The 17903-nt window shown below is 46.7% G+C and overlaps 1 protein-coding gene across 1 annotated transcript in view; it reads right to left on the reverse strand.

The window, feature by feature from the left end:
- Window positions 1–13845: 13845 nt before the first annotated feature.
- The window catches only part of MYT1 (myelin transcription factor 1), a 34198-nt gene continuing 30140 nt past the window's right edge, over window positions 13846–17903 (reverse strand). The window contains exons 17-21 of the mRNA XM_050907602.1: window positions 17492–17713; window positions 16816–16907; window positions 15783–15886; window positions 15521–15664; window positions 13846–14046 (exon numbers count right to left, since the gene is read on the reverse strand). Coding sequence (XP_050763559.1) covers window positions 13906–14046; window positions 15521–15664; window positions 15783–15886; window positions 16816–16907; window positions 17492–17713 — 703 coding nt within the window. The 3' untranslated portion in view covers window positions 13846–13905. The remainder of the gene's footprint in view (window positions 14047–15520; window positions 15665–15782; window positions 15887–16815; window positions 16908–17491; window positions 17714–17903) is intronic.

Raw genomic sequence — 17903 nt, forward strand, 5'->3', positions numbered from 1 at the left:
CTAATTTAGATTTTACCCACCCGCGTAGGCTCCTTCAGTGGTTGTAACCGACATGGCAGGACCCGACAAGACATGGGGAAAAGGTGGCTCCTGTCACCCATCTCAGACTGAAAGAAATTATCTACTAAAAGTGCATCTGTTGTGGTTTAACCCCAGCCGGCAACTCAGCACCACGCAGCTGCTCAGCCCTCCCTGCTCTCGGGGGGACGGGGAGGAGAATCGGGAAAAAAAAGTAAAATAAAATATAATACTAACAATAATAATCATAATAACAATATAGTAATGAAAAGGAATATCACAAAAAAAGAGAGAAATAAAACCCAAGAAAATACAAGTGGTGCACAATGCAGTTGCTCACCACCCACTGATCAATTCTCCAGCAGCAATCTGCCCCTCCTGGCCAACTCCCCCCAGTTTATATACTGGACATGACGTTCCATGGTATGGAATATTCCTTTGGCTCGTTCGGGTCAGCTGCCCTGGCCGTGCTCCTCCCAGCTTCTTGTTACACCTGCTTGCTGGCAGAGCATGGGGAACTGAAAAAGTCCTTGACTTAGGATAAGCGCTACTGAGCAACAACTAAAACATCAGCGTGCTATCAACATTATTCTCACACTAAATCCAAAACACAGCACTGTACCAGCTACTAAGAAGAAAATTAACTCTGTCCCAGCCAAAACCAGGACAGAGTCTGTCTTCATCTGTAAGTGACCCACACAGCGCTGGCTGAGGCTGTGCAATCTGTGTGACCGCTAAGGCTGCAGATCGAACAAAATTGTCTGGACTGGCCTTAGATCTAGGACTCGATGCTACATATAGCTACAAAATGAGAAGGAATAACTACATCTAGACAAGAGGCTTCTTGATTTAAGTTGTTTGGATTTGAATTGTGAAAAAAGAAGTAGCTATCCTTCCAGACACACCAAGCCCGCAGTGGAAAAAAATAAGAATTGCCCTGGTAAATGAGACTCAAATAGGAGAAAGTGAATCAGCATCCGAGATGTATTTATGCTTTAAGGTGATTATCTCAGCTCCCTCCATTAACAGTAACAGCAGACTCTGCAAATAGGCATGGGGTAATACTGTAGATGTCTGCACTTTCATTGCGCAGAAGACAGCTGCCTGGGAGAATGGGATTATTCGTGGAGAGTGAGCGCTGAAACTCCTCCTTGCTGATTCAACCAAAATAGGACGTGGTGATTGCGCTCGCCTCATCTTGTTTAATACGGAAAGCACTCAAACGTAATGGCAACGCCGTTGAAATCTGCAAACGCAGAACAGACGAACTCCTTACACGTGTGATTCCAGGGCTTCCGTTCAGCATCTGCTCCCCTTGCCGCTAGAGCCGCTTGAAAAATAGCAGTTGGTTTATTTTTTGCACAAAAATTGTTAAAATAAAAGCTGGGTAAAAAATTTCCCATTATTGCTAGAGCAGCTGTGCTGTAGGCAGAGAGCTCGCAGCAGCAGGGGTAGAGGGGAGCACCGCTGTGCCTCCCTGCAAACTCTTACTAAGGCAGAGAGGAAGATTCGGCCCTCGAGAAGACCAGAAAGAGCTTGAGGAGTGTTTTAGGGATTCCCAAATACCCTGAGCCCTCCCAGGTGTATTCGTGATTCCTTCCAGCCTTTCGCTGCCAGGATCGGTGAGACTTGCACCCCCTCCGTTTCCAGACAGAGAATTACAGGAATTAGCCAGGAGAAGCACGCAGGGCAGACACTTGCCCGCTGCAATGCCCCACCTCATTGCCTGCACCCCAAACATGTCAGGGGGCACAGCCACGGGGAGGGAAGAGCTGAAGGGAGACGGTCACCCCCAGGGGACAGGTTATTTCCTGCACCTCTAACTCATATACGTCTCTGCAGCACATGGCCCAAATCATGCGCTAACAGAAGACTCATGCCAAGCTGTGCCCGGGCCGGCACGCTTTCGCTGCTGCATGGGCTTGCCCCCAGCTTCCCACTGACACCCGCTGGTTCTGCTTCCCTGGGAGCTTTTTCCCCTCTGGCTTCTTCGAAAATGTAGTTATTGCTGAACACACCTCCACGCAGGTCATAGCACTGGGCTGCAGCTCTGGAGGAAACCGCACGTTGTCTGATAATATTGCAAAAATACCCACATTTAGAAAAAGAGAACGCTTGGGTATTTCATGATTTCATGGGTCTGCGATTGCTGATTCTTTGTGCTGCTTCTTTCCTTGCTCTTTAAAAAGACCTTCCTTTCATCCTGACAGCTCACCTGGGGCTGTGTTATCCATGAGTTATAGTCAGCAATAGATTAGGAACTCCTGCATCTGCGTTGTCTGCAAATGCGTGTGGGCAGCTCCCCCTGGCTTGAAGAGCCCCAGCAGCCTCTGAGAGTGGAAAAAACAGTAGGATTGGGAAAGCCGGGCCTGGTGGCACTGGTTAAATCCCAGCGTTCTTATATTTCTCAGCCATATACCACAAGGTGTCTCCAGCAGTACAGGCATTGCTGCGGGGTTTGGAGGTTGCACCTCAGCATCTTCTGCTGGGCTGGGGCAGGGCAGGGATCCTCGCAGGTGCAGGTGCAATCCCTGTCCGTACTCTCAGCAAGCCCCAGCTCTACAATCTTACCAGTGAGAATCAAGTCTCCATCCTTTGTTAGCTGAGATAATTGCTGAGAGCAGGCAATTTTCATGAGGGCGAGCTGAAGCCAAGATTTTTCTTGCTTTCCCTTGTCTTTATTTCCCTGTATGTTACAGTTTCCTCCTTCCTTTTTTTTAAACCGATTTCTTTTATAAATATTTTTAAAACGCCAGTCAGCATGAATTAACTTCCAAAGTCCATCTTAGTGATGGTCAGTTAAAATAGGATGTTTTTATTTATTTGAAAGAGCAAATAGTAAAAATGCATTTTAGCAGCCGAGTTAGGGCCGGGCAGGCTGAGCTCGTGCGCTCAGGCAGCCTGACCTGCAGCCTTGCAATACAGATGGCTGTTTAAGTCAACAGGGTACTTTGTGAGTGACAGGACGACTCACATAAATTAAGAGCTGGAGGAGCATTAAATCATGGGGTTATATTTTCACCATTTTGGTTTTTTTTTAATTTTGCAAAATATGCTCTGTTGCGTTTTCTGGTCAATTTGGCACTATACCACTTTTCAGAAGCATATACTATATATGCATACACACAGACATATGCACATATGTAAATAGATGCAGACATATGCATTTACACTAGTATTGCTATTAACACACTGACGGCAGATCACTTGAGATCCTCCTGCCCATGCAAAGGGTATATATGCGTGCGTGTGTGTCTCCTAAAGCTATCCCCTTGCCTCACTTCATCAAAGGGCTCTGTGAGTAATTGCTGAAGCAAGAGAAAGAACATATGTCTTGATTTCCACTGTATTGCGCCGTGCATACCCACTGCCACTTGGAAAAAGGACCCGTAAAGACCTGGATTCATCTCACTTAACTGTGTCGTCAAAGGCAAGCAGCCAGGAGATGGTGCAGCCTGGCTGAGAGTAGGAGAAAGCGTCACCAGAGGTCCCTGCCGTTGGGGACATACAGCAGCGAGGTGCTTCATCTCTTCTTGGTACTGCTAGGAGCACCGGTGAGCCCCGTTCCGTGTCCTGTCTCTCTCCTGTCTTGTTATGGCCCATCTGCCGTGATTTAGGAGAGGGTCGCCAAACGAAAATCTCAAAAAATCAAGCTTTTCATATTTATGGGGGAAGAAAATGATTCCTGGATCTTTCAAGTGATTCATGGATTAAATAAAATCAATGGATTTTACGGATTCATAAATAATAAAAATACAAGACGACATCAGCCATATCACATTTTCCTGCTCCTGCTTTGGCTTTGGTAGTCTTACATGTCCTACCTGCAGACTCGGCTGTTGGGCTGCGCCCATATGGGTGACATATGTCCGTCTCCCCTTAAAAACCACGGGGGCTCCGCCGTCCTGCTCAGAAGGCCTTCCCAAAACCTCCCTCCTCCAACAATAAGAAAACATCTTCAGATTTCCAATGGAAATTTATTCCTGGCCAAGATGCGCCTTATTTGATCTCCTACCCGTATTATCCTCTAACTTAAATCATTCCCCTTCCTCCCACCCTGAATGTATTTATGAAGAGTAATCATATCCCCTCTTAACCTTTGTTTTTCTAGGCTAAACAAGCCAAGCTCTTTTAATCTCCTCTCCTAAGATAGGTTCTCCGTTCTGCTAATCACCCTGCCAGTCCTTCCCTGCACCTGTTCAAGGATAAATTCATCCTTTCTTTTTCCAAAGAGAGGTCCCAGAACTACACACAATATCCCACACGAGGTCGTACCGACACCGGGACTAATATTTCTCTGCGTCTACCGAATAAATGGTTTGTTGCATGAGCCTTTTTGCACAGCAAATGGAAAATAGATACAAATCCATAAACCAATAACCATAACAGAACCTTACTCAAGGCGATCGCTGTTTTACTTGGAAGGGCATTCTGCTCCTTTGCATTTGTGGGTCCCGGTCCTTAGCAGGCCTTAATCAGTGGTTTTCCATATTTCATTTACCCTGGATGAGCATCAGGACCTTGTGTTAAAGGAGGCACTGAGGGAAGTCTTGTCTGTGTTTCACTCAGCCTTTGCTCTGGCAAAACTGAGGGTTTGAACTACGAAGACGCAGAGTCAAATGATGAAAAGCATTTTGCATTCGTCTCTTCTCTTTTCAAAATGATTTTCCAGTTTTACTTGGGGTTTAATTAAATTTCTGTGACCCAGGCAGGGAGTTCAGCCTTTCTTGATTAATGCTCTTTTAGGTGGCTCTGATAAGAATTTAGCATCAACAATTGAGCTAACAAGCCCCAGTGAACAGTTTATAGCAGGAGACTAATTCTATTAACGCTTTGCAGTGTCAGGACTCCACTTTGAGCTTGCAGCCGAGAGGAGGGATGGGGAGAGGGAGCAAATGTAGAATTTGGCAACTAAATCACCAAGCTTCAGCTTCTTTGTGGGCAGAGCGCATCTGGAAACTATTTTAGCTGACAACATCAGAATTTCACCTGTTCTTTTTTTTTTCTCCTCGCTGATGCTCTGCACTTTCTTGGCTCGTTGTGATAACGGCTGGGAATAAGGAGTGGAACTGAATGGTGGCGTTGATAAGAGAAATGAAAGGCTAATGCGATGACATGATACTGGGGTAGGGCCTCTGCAGTTAGCCCTGCCCGTGCTGGATGTGTACTGGAGTACAGGATGGTCAGGACAAAGATGCTTGTGCTGACAGTTGCAAATCAGTCTGTTGTGTGGGAAAAATTGAGGTTAACACTCTGCAGAAATGTTTCTGTTACTTTTTGGTGACAACAGAAATATCTTGCAGGTCTGTCGTGCTGTTCAGCACTGAAGAAACCCATCTGATTCACAAGCATTTTTTCTCTGTCTTTCCCTCTCCTCCCTACCCTGCTTAAGGTACCACTAAAATCTCACTCTGTCTGTGCTAAAACACCTAATGATGTCATTAAACCATAGTGCAAAGTCTTGGCCAAGACATCACGGTTGATCCATCTGTACAGAGCTTCTCATCTCCAGTACCTGCAGACCCAGCTTCATACTTGTCTGCTTTGAGCTGCCCACAAACCTCACGCAAGTCTCTCCTTTGTGGGAGCCTGTAGAAACCAGAATATTATTTCAGGGATGTTTTCCTTTCTTTCTTGGGCAGTCATCAAGGATAATTTGAGTCATCCAAATTACCTGGAAATTACCTGCAAACAAGGCTACTTGGTGCTCTCTGGGTTGGTAGCAGAACTACGGTCACACCAAATGGCGCAAGGTAAAAATCGGTGTCCGTCACTGCGTGACCCGCAGGCGCTTATCATTGCTTCTTGTGTTAACAGAGGGCACAGATGCCTTTCTCCATCGCTGGCCACCATGTCTCCTGTCGACCTCTCTTCCTCAAGGCACCCGCTTAGGGCTCCCACTCATTTCTGCTTTGCCTGGTCCATGTGGCTGTGCAGCCTTCCGAGGCTTTAGGAGGATCAGGGATGCCCATGGCCAAAGGGGCTCTTCCAAAGCCGGTGGCTGGGTGAGGAGTACGGGTTCTGCAGGGCCCTGCCGCTCCATCGGGACAGAGCTCTCCAGGAGCCATCCAGCGCCCTTCAGTGCTTTACGAGCTGTTTCTCCTGCCCTCCTCAAGAACAGGGATGGGCACTAAGTGCTGCTGGAGCTGGTTCCCCCCGAGGGAGGCTGCAGCCAGGGGCCGCCCGGCAGGGCTGGGTGGCTGCACCCCTATACTCATCCGTGCTGTGGTCTGTGTCCCATGCTCACAGTACGTGCCTGTTTTTATTTTATCTATTTTACAAAGCAGGCTAAAGATTCGATTAAATTATTTAGGCAATTCGAGTACCTCCACTGTCAGTGTGGTCGTCGGGGAGGATTAGCAGTGTCTTGGCCCCTCATCAGCAGGAGCTGGCGGGGAGCACATGTCCCACATCACACACTGCCTTCTGCTCAAACCCTACCCCCTGTGCACTTCGTTCAGATGACAGCTCTCTGCTGTCCCCGGATGAAACCGATGACAAAATATGCCCAGGGTGCACAGACACCCTCCCTCGCTCCCCCCCTCCACGGCTTTTGCTGCAGCATCGCTGCAAATTGTAGTTGTCAGCGGGGGAGCACAGTCATCAGGGGACTCCATCCATAATCACTGTAAAGAGGATGCGTATATCTAAGTCCTGGATGCTCCCCAGTATCAGATCACAGCAGGGACTGAACTAATACCCATGTTCCCTCTCCTAAAAATGTGAAGACCCAATGAGAAATCACAGATGAGGGAGGCTCTGACAACGCTCCCGACCTCAGGACAAGAGGCAGCCGAAGCATCGGTCCCCGAAGGCACCTGCCCTCGCGATGCTGCTGGGGCTGGGCTCGCCGTGGGAGCCACGTCGTGAGCAAGCGGCAAGCGCCGACAAAGATCCTCTTGCCTTCATCTCTACAGCTGTTGAAAATGGCCCCGTGCACAAAGGGCAGCGTCCTCATTAAATTTCGCGGAGGGTTGCCATGTGGCCAGCAGAAATTTTGTTTTGTTTTATTTCGATAAGCGGCACGGTAATATATTCACTACCTCCGAACGTAATGGGGTGACAGATGGGAGCTGGGCTCTGGCTTTCATGGGAAAGGCTCCTCTCAGCAGGGAGGCAGTAAGTTTCCCACCTAATCTTCTGTAACCTTCAGACTGCTAACAACTGTAAGAAGCAAAGCAATGGGTAGTTATTAAATTAATGACTTCATCCCCAAGCTGGTAATAAATATTTTACAGTTTTATCTCTCCACCCTGTAGACTGCTCTAGACAGACTAGACGGTTTATTAATCTAGTTTCTGGATTTATGTTATTTAATTGCTAAACAGCCTCAGCATGTTTGGGCTGGATTATTAAATGTCGACGCTCGAGAAGAAGTCCTCTGGCAAATGGCAAAACCCGAGGAGCTGATCCTTGATCTTGGACTTGATGAGCTTCAGGCTGTCCTGGTTTCAGCTGGGATTAAAAACCCAAACTCCCCTGCGGTGCTAAGGCCAGGTTAGCCCCTGTTTGAGCCCAAACCATTTGGCCATTGCCTCGTGCTCAGTTTGGGTGGACTTTGGGACTTGTTGTGAGTAAGGAAGAGGCAAGGAAAAGTTTTGGCATATCCTGGCTTCAATAAGGGCATGCTGGAGTTAACCACGTCCACGATGCTGCGGGGTCAGACATCATACCTTAACATGGATAGGTCCTCCCGGGGTGGTCCAGCCCTTCGTGCTAGTCCTGGAGCTCAGGCAGAGCATATGTCCTTGCTCTATCCCTCATGGCTCGTGTTTCTTCAGATCGTCAGATAGTCACTGACATTCAAACAAAAGAGCATTGCAGTTATATACATGAAAGTAGACTTTAATGGCTGTTATACTTCCTTGTTGACAGGGTCAAAAATGTCTTTAAATCTGATACTACCATTTTTACAACAATTGGTGATTTATTCATCCCACTGAAAGAAGGGGATGAAGGCATCTGGAATAACGAGAGCTATTTATCTGAAGAATGCATCATCCGCGTGCTTTCCTACAGCCTCAATCCCACGAGCCCTTCTGTACAAAGCGGAAGGTCGTTTCAGGATATATCTTCTCATAAAAGTGTAGGAGAAGTGAATGTGTTAACAAGTGCGGGCCAGAGCCTTTAATCCAGCCAAGCTGTGCTCAGTGCTGGTTGGGAGGGGAGCAGTTTCCAGCCGGAGGCTATTCCCTTGGCTGCAGCATCATCTCCAGCCCATCCAATTGCTCCCCAGCCTCAGCATCATCTTCCCAGGGCCCAAGGGGGGGAATTTGAGGCCAAATGGCAGCTCTGAAGAGCAAAGTTGCCTTCTCTCCCCAGTAACCTGATGGAGAATGAGGCAATCCCTTCCTGACCACCCGGCTGTGTATTTTTTGGGACACCTTGGTCGTGGGAGCAGGGTGAGATGGACCGAGCCTTGAGACTTCACCTGGAGGAGCTCTGGGGCAGGAGGACCAAATATCAGAAAAAATGCACGAGGCTGGGAAAGAAATTCCTTTCTGTGCGCACCCGAAAGCCATCACCGGAGCTCGTGGCTCTCCGAGAGAGGCTAGGTAAATGTTGACAAGTGGAAGGTACCACTTGAGGAGAAGAATGGAGGGATGGGTCGTTAGCAGCTTTTAACAATTAACAGTGGCATCAGGGAGGCCAAATGAGGCTCTTGTTGGTCAATGATTTATCGACATGTTTAGAAACAACCATATGCTGACAAGTATCTTTTCCCTTGCATCCTTGAAGCAAAAGACCTGCTCTCCTCTGCTGTTCAGCTCTCACCCTACGCGTGTTGGAGGAGGCTTAAGAGCTCTCCTAAGCACACCTATAAACTGACAGTGTACCATCTTAAACCAATTCAATTCCCTTCCCTGCGATAAAGGACGCCAGTTCAGAGAAGATAACATCTCACAGTGATGGCTCCCAAAGCTGCAATTTAACACAAATCTAACCGCTCTATTATACAGCACAGCCAATTCGTTAAGAAAGGACAAGCGAGCATGTCTATTAGCTCTATCATCATAATCAAATATTGGCACAAGGAACTGCTTGGCGGTGCAAAGTCTAGCGAAACCCCCCATAAAACAATTATGTGCCCTTCAGAAAAACAACATGCCAGCCAGTTTAGGTGAACCATTGCATGAGTCGCCCTGTTTTTCTCCTTTTAAGATGTGCAGCCCTTTGTGGACGGGATGAAACCCCTTCGACTCTTAAGTTGTGTCCAGCAAAGCCTCAGAGAGCTTGTCCTTGGGGCTCCGGCTCCGCAGCTCCTGGGGCTGAGCCAGCTCCTGGGAAAGCTGGGCTCAGTCCCCAGCGGTCCTTGCTCCCGAGGGTGTTTCTGCTCAGGCATTTGGGACCGTATGGCTAGGGGATCCAGAGCAGGTCCTAAATCTGACTGCTCAGAGAGAGGAAAGCCAGATGCTGATAGAAGAACCTGGAGGAAGAGCTCAGGCAGAGGCAGGAGGAGCGCTTACGTTCGGCAGAGCCGGGAGCGCTGCAGTGAAGTCTCCGGCTTGTCTCAACATGAAGATAAGGCAGGATGGCTTGTGTCCCAGGACACCTCCTGTGCCAGGAGCTGGGGCTGCAGTGGGAGCAGAGGGAAGGTCTGTCATTGCTGCAAACACGGGGTCAGCATGAAGGCTCTGAACCAAACCGTCCTCCGTGTCTCCGCAGTGGCTGTGTCGCTTCATGGCTCCCAGTAACTCCCAATTTCGCTGTTGGTCACAACTGGGGGAGACTGCGGGCCCAAAGTTTAATCGCTCTGATCAGCACCTGCCTTGCACATTTAATTGCGCCTGCAATCCCTGTTCCATGCCCTGCAAAGGAGGGGGAGAGGGCAGAGCCGGTGGCAGAGCTGGCAGCCCACTTGTCCACCACACTGGCCCTGGAAACCCACCAGCATGTAGCAAGAGCATCTACTGCAGCCTCTCCAGGAGGGATGTCCTCTCCTCCACCATCCCCACAAGCCTGTCCTAAGCCTCTGCCAATTGTCCTGCCCCAGGACAGCTTGCAGACATCCAATGAAGACAGGAAAAACTTCCAATGAACAGCCATGGCCAGGTACATGCTTGAGGAAAGGCTTTAAGAAATCTTTCTACCCAAAACTTTGCTCTAAGTTTTTCTGGTTACGGTTCTTACCCTTTTGGCTCCATTTTACTCCGCCTTTCACCTTTGTGTCTTTGCGGCATGGCCACCCCCTCCTGCTGTAACCCAGCAGCGCTTGTGGCTCTGTGTCGGGATGGTCAGTAAAGTTGAGCTCAGTTAATCAGGGAATTGAATTTTTTGGTGATGGACCTGCCTGAAATTCCCATTTGACCCAACTCACTCAGCTCCAAATGGCCTTAATATGATTTACCGTATTTCACCTTGGAAGCTACAGCTTCCAAGCAAGCTACAGCACAGCAAAACTGAATTTCGGCAACTTCAGAAATGATGTCTCCAATGCAGAGACTGGTGAGAAATTCTCTTTGTTGCCACTGCTTCAAAACATAAACTCTTGCCAGTGAAAAAGCTCCATTCTTCCAGGAAGGTAATCTGTGAACATCGTGGCCAGGCAGATAGAAGTGAGGAAATCTTGTTGACAGAAACAAGCCATCTCCCAGCATTTTAGCTGAACCTCAGAGCTCAGTTTGGCAAGGCTTTTTTGTAAATCCAGGAGGGGAAACCATCTGTCTCTGTGTCCCATCCCAGGGCTGGCATCTCCTGCACCGCTCCTGACGGCATCTCCTCTGCTTGCACACCGCCTGCGGGAGCACGAAGCCACGAAATCCCGGGGATGCTGAGTGCTGGGGGTGCCGGGTGCGACCCCTGCCCGGAGGAACGCTGCCTGCAGCCCTCCTGCCTTGGGGAAGGGGCTCCAGCAACCAACTAAACAAACGCATACCTTTGCTTGGCCTTTTGATTCTCCCCGTCGTGGGACTAGCGGGATTTTAGGCACCCGCTTGGCCGAATGGTGACAGCTCCTTATTCTTCAAAGCCTTCAGAGATACCATACCTAAATTCCCCCTAAATCCCCCAATTTAGTGCGGGGAGAGCCAGGTTTGGGGTGGGCAGTCCATGGCCGCAGCTCCGAGAGGGGGGGGACACGCTGACCCTCCAAGCCGCGGTGCAGGAGCAAGGACGAAGCCCACTGGGGACACGTCGGGGGCATTGGCAGCAGCTCGAAGAAAGACCATAGGAACTAAAGTCACAAACAGAACTGGGTTTTATTACGAAATAACCCTGCCAGTACATAAGGAAGTTCTGTCTGCAAAATACATTTCCTGAGGAAAGTAGATCACAGTATTTGTTTTCACAGAATAACATGTAGCCTGCTATAACTTTCAATGTGACTCTTTATTATTTAAATATTAACAGTATTCCTTCACATAAACAAGTACTCAGTCATCACATAACCGACACACAAACGACAAAATAAATATACAACAAGAGCACAGTTCATTTTTTTTTCCCGACTTAAATATTAAATAAATAATAAATACAGAATTTTCATTTCCTGTTATCAGTGCCTGAAACAATATGAATGAAAAAGAAAAGAAAAACTGAAAAAGTCTCTCTTCCCCCAGTGCCCCTGCCCCCGCAAAAAAACAAACCAAAAAATTATCAAAATGTCTCGGTTATAAAATATCTTTAAAAAAATTCCCATCGTTAAAAGAATAAATAACAAAATATATAAAAAATAACTTGGTTGCATCAAAATTACAAGTAGGAGTTGTAGATAGGGTTTTTTTCTTTTTTTTCTTTTTTTTTTGGAATATCATTTTTTATGGTCAAAAGTTTTAATTTTTAACTTTTTTTTTGCTTCTTTTATCTTCTTTTCTATGGTGCGGTGTCCAGTTCAAAATAAGTATAAAATTAATAAATAAAAAAGTTAAATAAATAAAAAGTTAACATAAGGTGTTGTAAATATAAATTACATACATCTTGCCAAAATTAAATAATTTACAGGATAATTAAACTAACTACTTTTTTTTTTTTCTCTCTTTCTTCCAGGAAGTGCAATTTCTCTACTTTTAAATACTAACTGAATTGCAGTCACAATCAATTTGGACTCTATTTACATGTTAAGAAGATTGTGTTTTTAACACCTCAAATTATTTTTTTTTTTTTTTTCCCTTTCTTTTGTATTTTTGCACTTGGAATGGGTTCTAAAATAAGTGAACTCATGGAGTCTGATCCTGCAAACACTTAAGTGCGTGAGTAAACCCACCCACGCCAGCTGCCCTGTTGAACTCAACAGGGGAACCGACACGGGTCAAGTCGCTCGTGAGCTTCGAGGCCGGATCCAGTGGCCGCTGCAATCGCTGGGAAGCTTTCTACCGACTTCTCCGAATCGCGGATTATGCCCTAAATATCTGCAGGATTGAGCTCGAAACGACACCACAGTCTTGCCTTTAGTATGGGTCAGCAAAATCCTCCCCAGCTCTGCCCGCCCCACCGCCAGGAGGGATGCGGGATGCGGGATGTGGGATGCGGGATGCGGATGCGCCCCACGTTGGGACCCCTTAGGGGGTTTTTCTCCCCTCCGCTTCCAAAGTGTTTGCAGCAGGGGGACAGCGAGCTCCGGATGGGAGCGAGCGTGGGGGAAAGCAAACCCGCGGGGTGACAGCCGGCTCCACGGGCGATGGAGCAGGTGCTGGAGAGCAGCGTCGCAAAGACATTCATAGAGTTGTTCTTTAAGTGCACAGTGGGCTGCATGTACCGAGCTGCTTACAAAATGCTTCTTTGGAAGAATACTCAATACCTGAATACTCTTTTTTTTTTTTTTTCCTTTTTTTTTTTTTTTGCAGAATGGCGCTTGCGCTGTGATTTTGCGCAAAACGTAGAACACCAAACCAAAAAATACCCATTGCCCTGTGGATATCTGTAAGAAATCAACTACTGATTCACGGTAGGTAAGCACTTTGCTGGCCATCAATTAATCTCTATTTGTTGGTTTTTGTTTCTTTTTTTTTTTTTTTTTGTTCATCGCAATCTCAAACGTTCTCTGGCATTGATGTATGATCTCTGGACTGGCAGTACTGCGCCACTGTAAGGATGATCACAATAATGAAAAGAACCAGAACTGTCATCAAACAGACTTCCAAAAAATCATATACACCGGACCATGACACATTAAAGAATTCTTCTGTATGAAATATCTGGTATTGGCCTATTCATAATAGCTATTCTCATATTTAAGACAGACAAAGGAATACTGTAGTTGCAAACTCCAAAAGCTTCCCTGAGAACCTTTTTTCCATTGCGCTTTCCACTGGAGATCCAGAACTGCTCTTCAGATTTCTTTCAGAAAATAAAAATAAGCTACTTTATAATACTTCAGAGTTCCCATGCCCAGTGGATATCTGAACACTTCGGGGTTGGGAGGCCCAGCACAGGTTCAGATTTACAGGTAGCTTGCAGCTCCAGCACTTGTAGCAACATAGAACATAATTCATGTGTGAGTAGGTGATCTGGACATACGATCATAGACAACATGAGGGTTTAAGCCAGTTATACGCTAGTCCTGGATCAGACAAGACCCTGTTCTTGTAACGTTTTAACTCTTGGATCAACTCTGCAAGAGCATGGCAACTCATGAAAGATGCCTGCTCTTCACCAGCTACCAAGCCCCACAGCCTACTGGAGAATTTAACCTTCCATCCTGATCTACCTCGTGGTCCAGGTAGAAAAATCCCGCTTTTCTCAAGAAGGTCCAAAGTTAAGTAAACGAGAACATTGAGTTCGATCAGTTCCACGTCTCAGAAATGGCCTCTTGGTTATGTTTTGGTCCTTTTTTTTTCTTTTTATTTTTTTTTCATTCATTAAACAAGTTTTCTAACTTGTAAACCTGAATACTTGGAGGGAAAGTTCCATCTTACAGTCTGTTTGCTTGCTCGTCTCCATCCCACGGCACTAAACCTGGATGCCCTTGACAGCTTGCTTGATGCTCTCCAGCAGGTCCTTGTTCTCCGGGTTCTGGTAGCACTCCTGGTTGGTATACATGTCGGTCAGCGTGTTCACGTACGCATCGAAGTTCTGCTCGCTAATTGGCTCCTGCAGTCAAAAAAGTCAAATAAAAGTGTTAGCAGTAGAGCAGGAAGAGCCTGAGATGTTTCTTTGCAATTAATCATCTGTGTATGTACCAACAGGCAAAGGTCTCCACGTCGGAGCCTTTTTGTGCGCGGTGCTGTACGTACAGGAATCTCGTTGTGCAACCCCTGATCCTGCCAGATCTTAACTGGGCCCTTAATTTTATGCATTGGCCTCGTGGAACTATTAACAGCATCAGGTTAAGTGCGTGCAGGCAGTCTGACAGGCTTGAGGCTGAATTAAACCACAGAAATGAAGGGCTGGAGGACGAGAGGAGGCAGGGACTGCTGAAGCATCGTGGAGGGAATCAAAGGCAAAGTTAGGACAGAAGCCCGGTCACCTTGGGCTCGCATCTGCCCACACCAGCATGCTGCTGCAGTACGACTTTTGCTTTTGAGGGGCATCGTGGAAACCTTGCAAATATCTAACTCGGAGTTAATGGGGAAAAAAGAAAGGGAGAAGGAAGAAAAAGAACAGGACTAAAATGAGCATACAAGTCTCGTGGGCATTATTTAATTGGAGTTGCCTGAAACCTTGAAAAAATATTTGCTGAACAGTTTATTTGACCTTTATGTGTCAAATACTTTACAAAAAAGCACTCAGCGAGCGGTTTTCTGCCAGTTAGGCAGCTGGGTGAATACTATCCAAAACTGCTCTGCTGGAGGATGGCTTGTCTCCAACCAGCCTGAATTTAAATACAAACCCCAATGAAAAGGATTCACAAAAAAAGAAAAAAAAAAAAAAAGATGGCAGAAAAAATAAATCAAAAGCTCATTCCTCTGATCATTGCGATGGTCTTTATGAGTTGTAAGAGGACCGCTTCCCCAACAACACGAGCCCCCCCTCCACGCACCTGGTTTTGACAACAGTAATTACATTCCGGGGACTAGAGAGAAGGTAATTAATAGCCTTTTGTGGTTTTACTATTTTAATGCAGTCTTTTCATTTTGCAGTAACTCTATGGTAACATGCTGTGGGCTGTTAGACCTTGTTAAATTAAACAAAATACACTCTCTTTAAGAATGCTATTCTTTGGCTGCCAGCTATTCAAAACTGAATTGAAACTACCTGCATTATAATAGGAGCTGTAAGATCTTTCTGACGTTGAAATCCAATCCCTCCTGATCTCTGCTTGTGCTGTCTTAGCCTAAAAGGCGCTGGGTGCCCTTGATAAAGTTTCCTATTTTGTGATAATGCTCCCAGATGTAATGAGACAGAACAATAGATACAAAGGGAGATCAGCAGAAAATGACAACAAAAGGGAGATATAATGCAAGCTTCAGAGATAAGGCAAAAGTACTGATCTTATAAAGGACACGTAGGTGTATGTAGAGAAATTCTCCCACTCTTTAATTGTACATAAGCCTTATCGTGAATTGGGTTTGGCATGGCTCCCTCGATCACGGCGGCTGGGGCGAGCGCTGTCAAAGTTTCTTACCATGTGCGGAAGGCGGATATTGGCAAGACTTTGGATTAGAGCCTGGCTCAACCCTGAGAGCTCCAAGAACAGGGCTTCGTTTTGCTCCTCTATGATTTTGTTTTCCTCCTCAATGTTCTTCAGGTTCTTCTCCATGGTGGAGATCTGCAGAGCAAGGAGCACGGCAGGGTTACCAGCCCTCACGCAACGGCACCCACCACCACACACGCAAGGGGCTTGGCCATGCGTCCCTGCTCTTGGGCGCACGTCCGATGACGCAAACCTGCGACTGCAGTTTCACCATGGCTGCTTCCATCTCCGAGTTGGACTCGTTCAGCTCACTGATCTCCTTGTTCAGCTGCTTGATCTCCTCATCGTTCTCCAGAACTGCAGGAGAGAAGGGCACGGGCAGTCAGCAAACGCTTGTGGGAAAAGCAAAAATGTTGGGCTTTCTGCTGAGCCCGTCCTGTTGCATAGACATCACCACTCACAAAGTCCTCGCCTTTGCTTTTAGATCCTCTAAACGGGATGCACATCTCACCTGGTTTTTATTTTTTTTTATTTTTTTAGTAACATTTTTAGCATCACAGTTCAATGATACTTTATAGGTCAATATGTAAATGCAAAAGCCGATGACAGCGTAGCGGTTGGAGTCCGGCAGCTCCACGCACCCTGCAAGGTTGATTGCCCTGAAAACTCAGGTCATTCTCTCCAGTTCTGAGTTTGGGAAGATGCCATTTAAAAAACTAATGCATGTCTTGATTAGAAATTACGAGGTTCATAAAATAAAGCAGTATTTCTAGCAGAGTGCAGGTATTTATAGGTTCCAAACTATATAAGTATTCAAGTAAAACGCCTGAACCTTGTCAAATACCACAGAAACCTCAGTAATAGCACTGCAAATGCAAAGTGCCATCGCTAACAAAATTCCAGATCCAGAAATATCTGCAGGATTAAAAGCCCTGAATAGGTGAAAATCGCTGAATGACTGCAAGGGATTTGTAAAAATGTCAGTGAATATTTCAAAAAATATCTCAATTTCAGCATTAATTCTTTTTGCCTGGAATTCCACTATGGAAACTCCTTCTTTATCGTTTCACCTGCTCCCTCCCAGTGTGTCCCTCAGGGAGCGGTGCCGGTACCACGCCACCCCCAATATCCAAGCCACCCAAGGAATGGGTGTTCATAGCACGTGACAAGCTTGCAAATCTGAGGCCAGATTTCAGTTGTTGAAACCTCCCCAGTCGGCAAAGCAAAAGATATACGGGCTCAATACCCTGACACACCTGCAAGGCCAAAGGAGTGAAAATCCTTACCATCGCTGGTCTTGAACTTTGTGTTGAGAATTTCATCCCCTGAGAGTTTTCCTTTCTTCCCAGCAAAAGTAGCTCTTGGACACCCTGACAAACTGAAAAGCAAGTAAAAATGGGTTTCATAAACTGTTGGTATTTATAGGTGCTTATGTTCCCAACAAGAGCACGTACCATTTGGTGGAGTTCATGCTGCGAGACAGTTCTTCTAAAAGCTTTTTATGGTACAGAGGAAATTGCTTTATGAATAATGCCACAAAACTCCCCATTTATAAAGCAAGAGCAATTTTCTCTGAACAAAGATTAAAAAACACATTGTTTCCTAAAAGAGAGGGCATGACAGGTAAGGAAGGTGAGACGAGTCTGGCTGGTTTGGGTGTCAAACCCCCTGTTTGGGGTGCCCAAGTCCTGTTCTGGCTTGCGCATGGAAGGACGTTATATTATCGATTTTCATGGTTTTGCCCAATCCACATTTCGCCATTGCAATATTAAAACAACTACGCATTTTCTTCTATGCGGAAAGCTCCAACCTTGGAGCAACCTGGCTGAGGTCAGCATCAAAAGCACCAGCTATTGAGCCTTGCATGAAGAGCTGAACGATGCTCAAGCAGCATCTACAGCCAGGTAGGTTAGTCCATGGCAGTGTTGTCACGCCTCCGGTGATTTCAACCCTGTGATTTACCTTCTGTGAGTGAGGAAGCTCCCGTTGGCGTGGCCGGAGCCGTCGCAGCCCGGGGTAGGGCAGGTTGGGCCTTCGTTCTTCAACGACTTCCAGGAAAACGAGGAGCCATTGAGTGATCCTTCCTTCTGCCTGCGGGCTGCCAGAGGGCACCCTGATGCGCTCCGGTGAGAGGCGTATTTGCCACTGATGTGTCCAAGCCCAACGCAGCCAGGAACCGGACACCTGGACACAGGGAATTAGAAAAATTACAGCACGGGAATGAAGATGGATGTAAGACAATTAGGGATGAGCAGGAACGAGGAAGCCTGGAAAGTGAGCGTTCGCATTTGAGGATCTCATCTGGAACTTATGTGGTAGATGCTTAGTTGATGGAAATGGCAGACGGGAAATGAAGCGCTACGGCTGCCCCTTC

Source organism: Gymnogyps californianus, chromosome 17 (assembly GCF_018139145.2).
Source record: "Gymnogyps californianus isolate 813 chromosome 17, ASM1813914v2, whole genome shotgun sequence".
NCBI classification, from domain to species: Eukaryota; Metazoa; Chordata; class Aves; order Accipitriformes; family Cathartidae; genus Gymnogyps; species Gymnogyps californianus.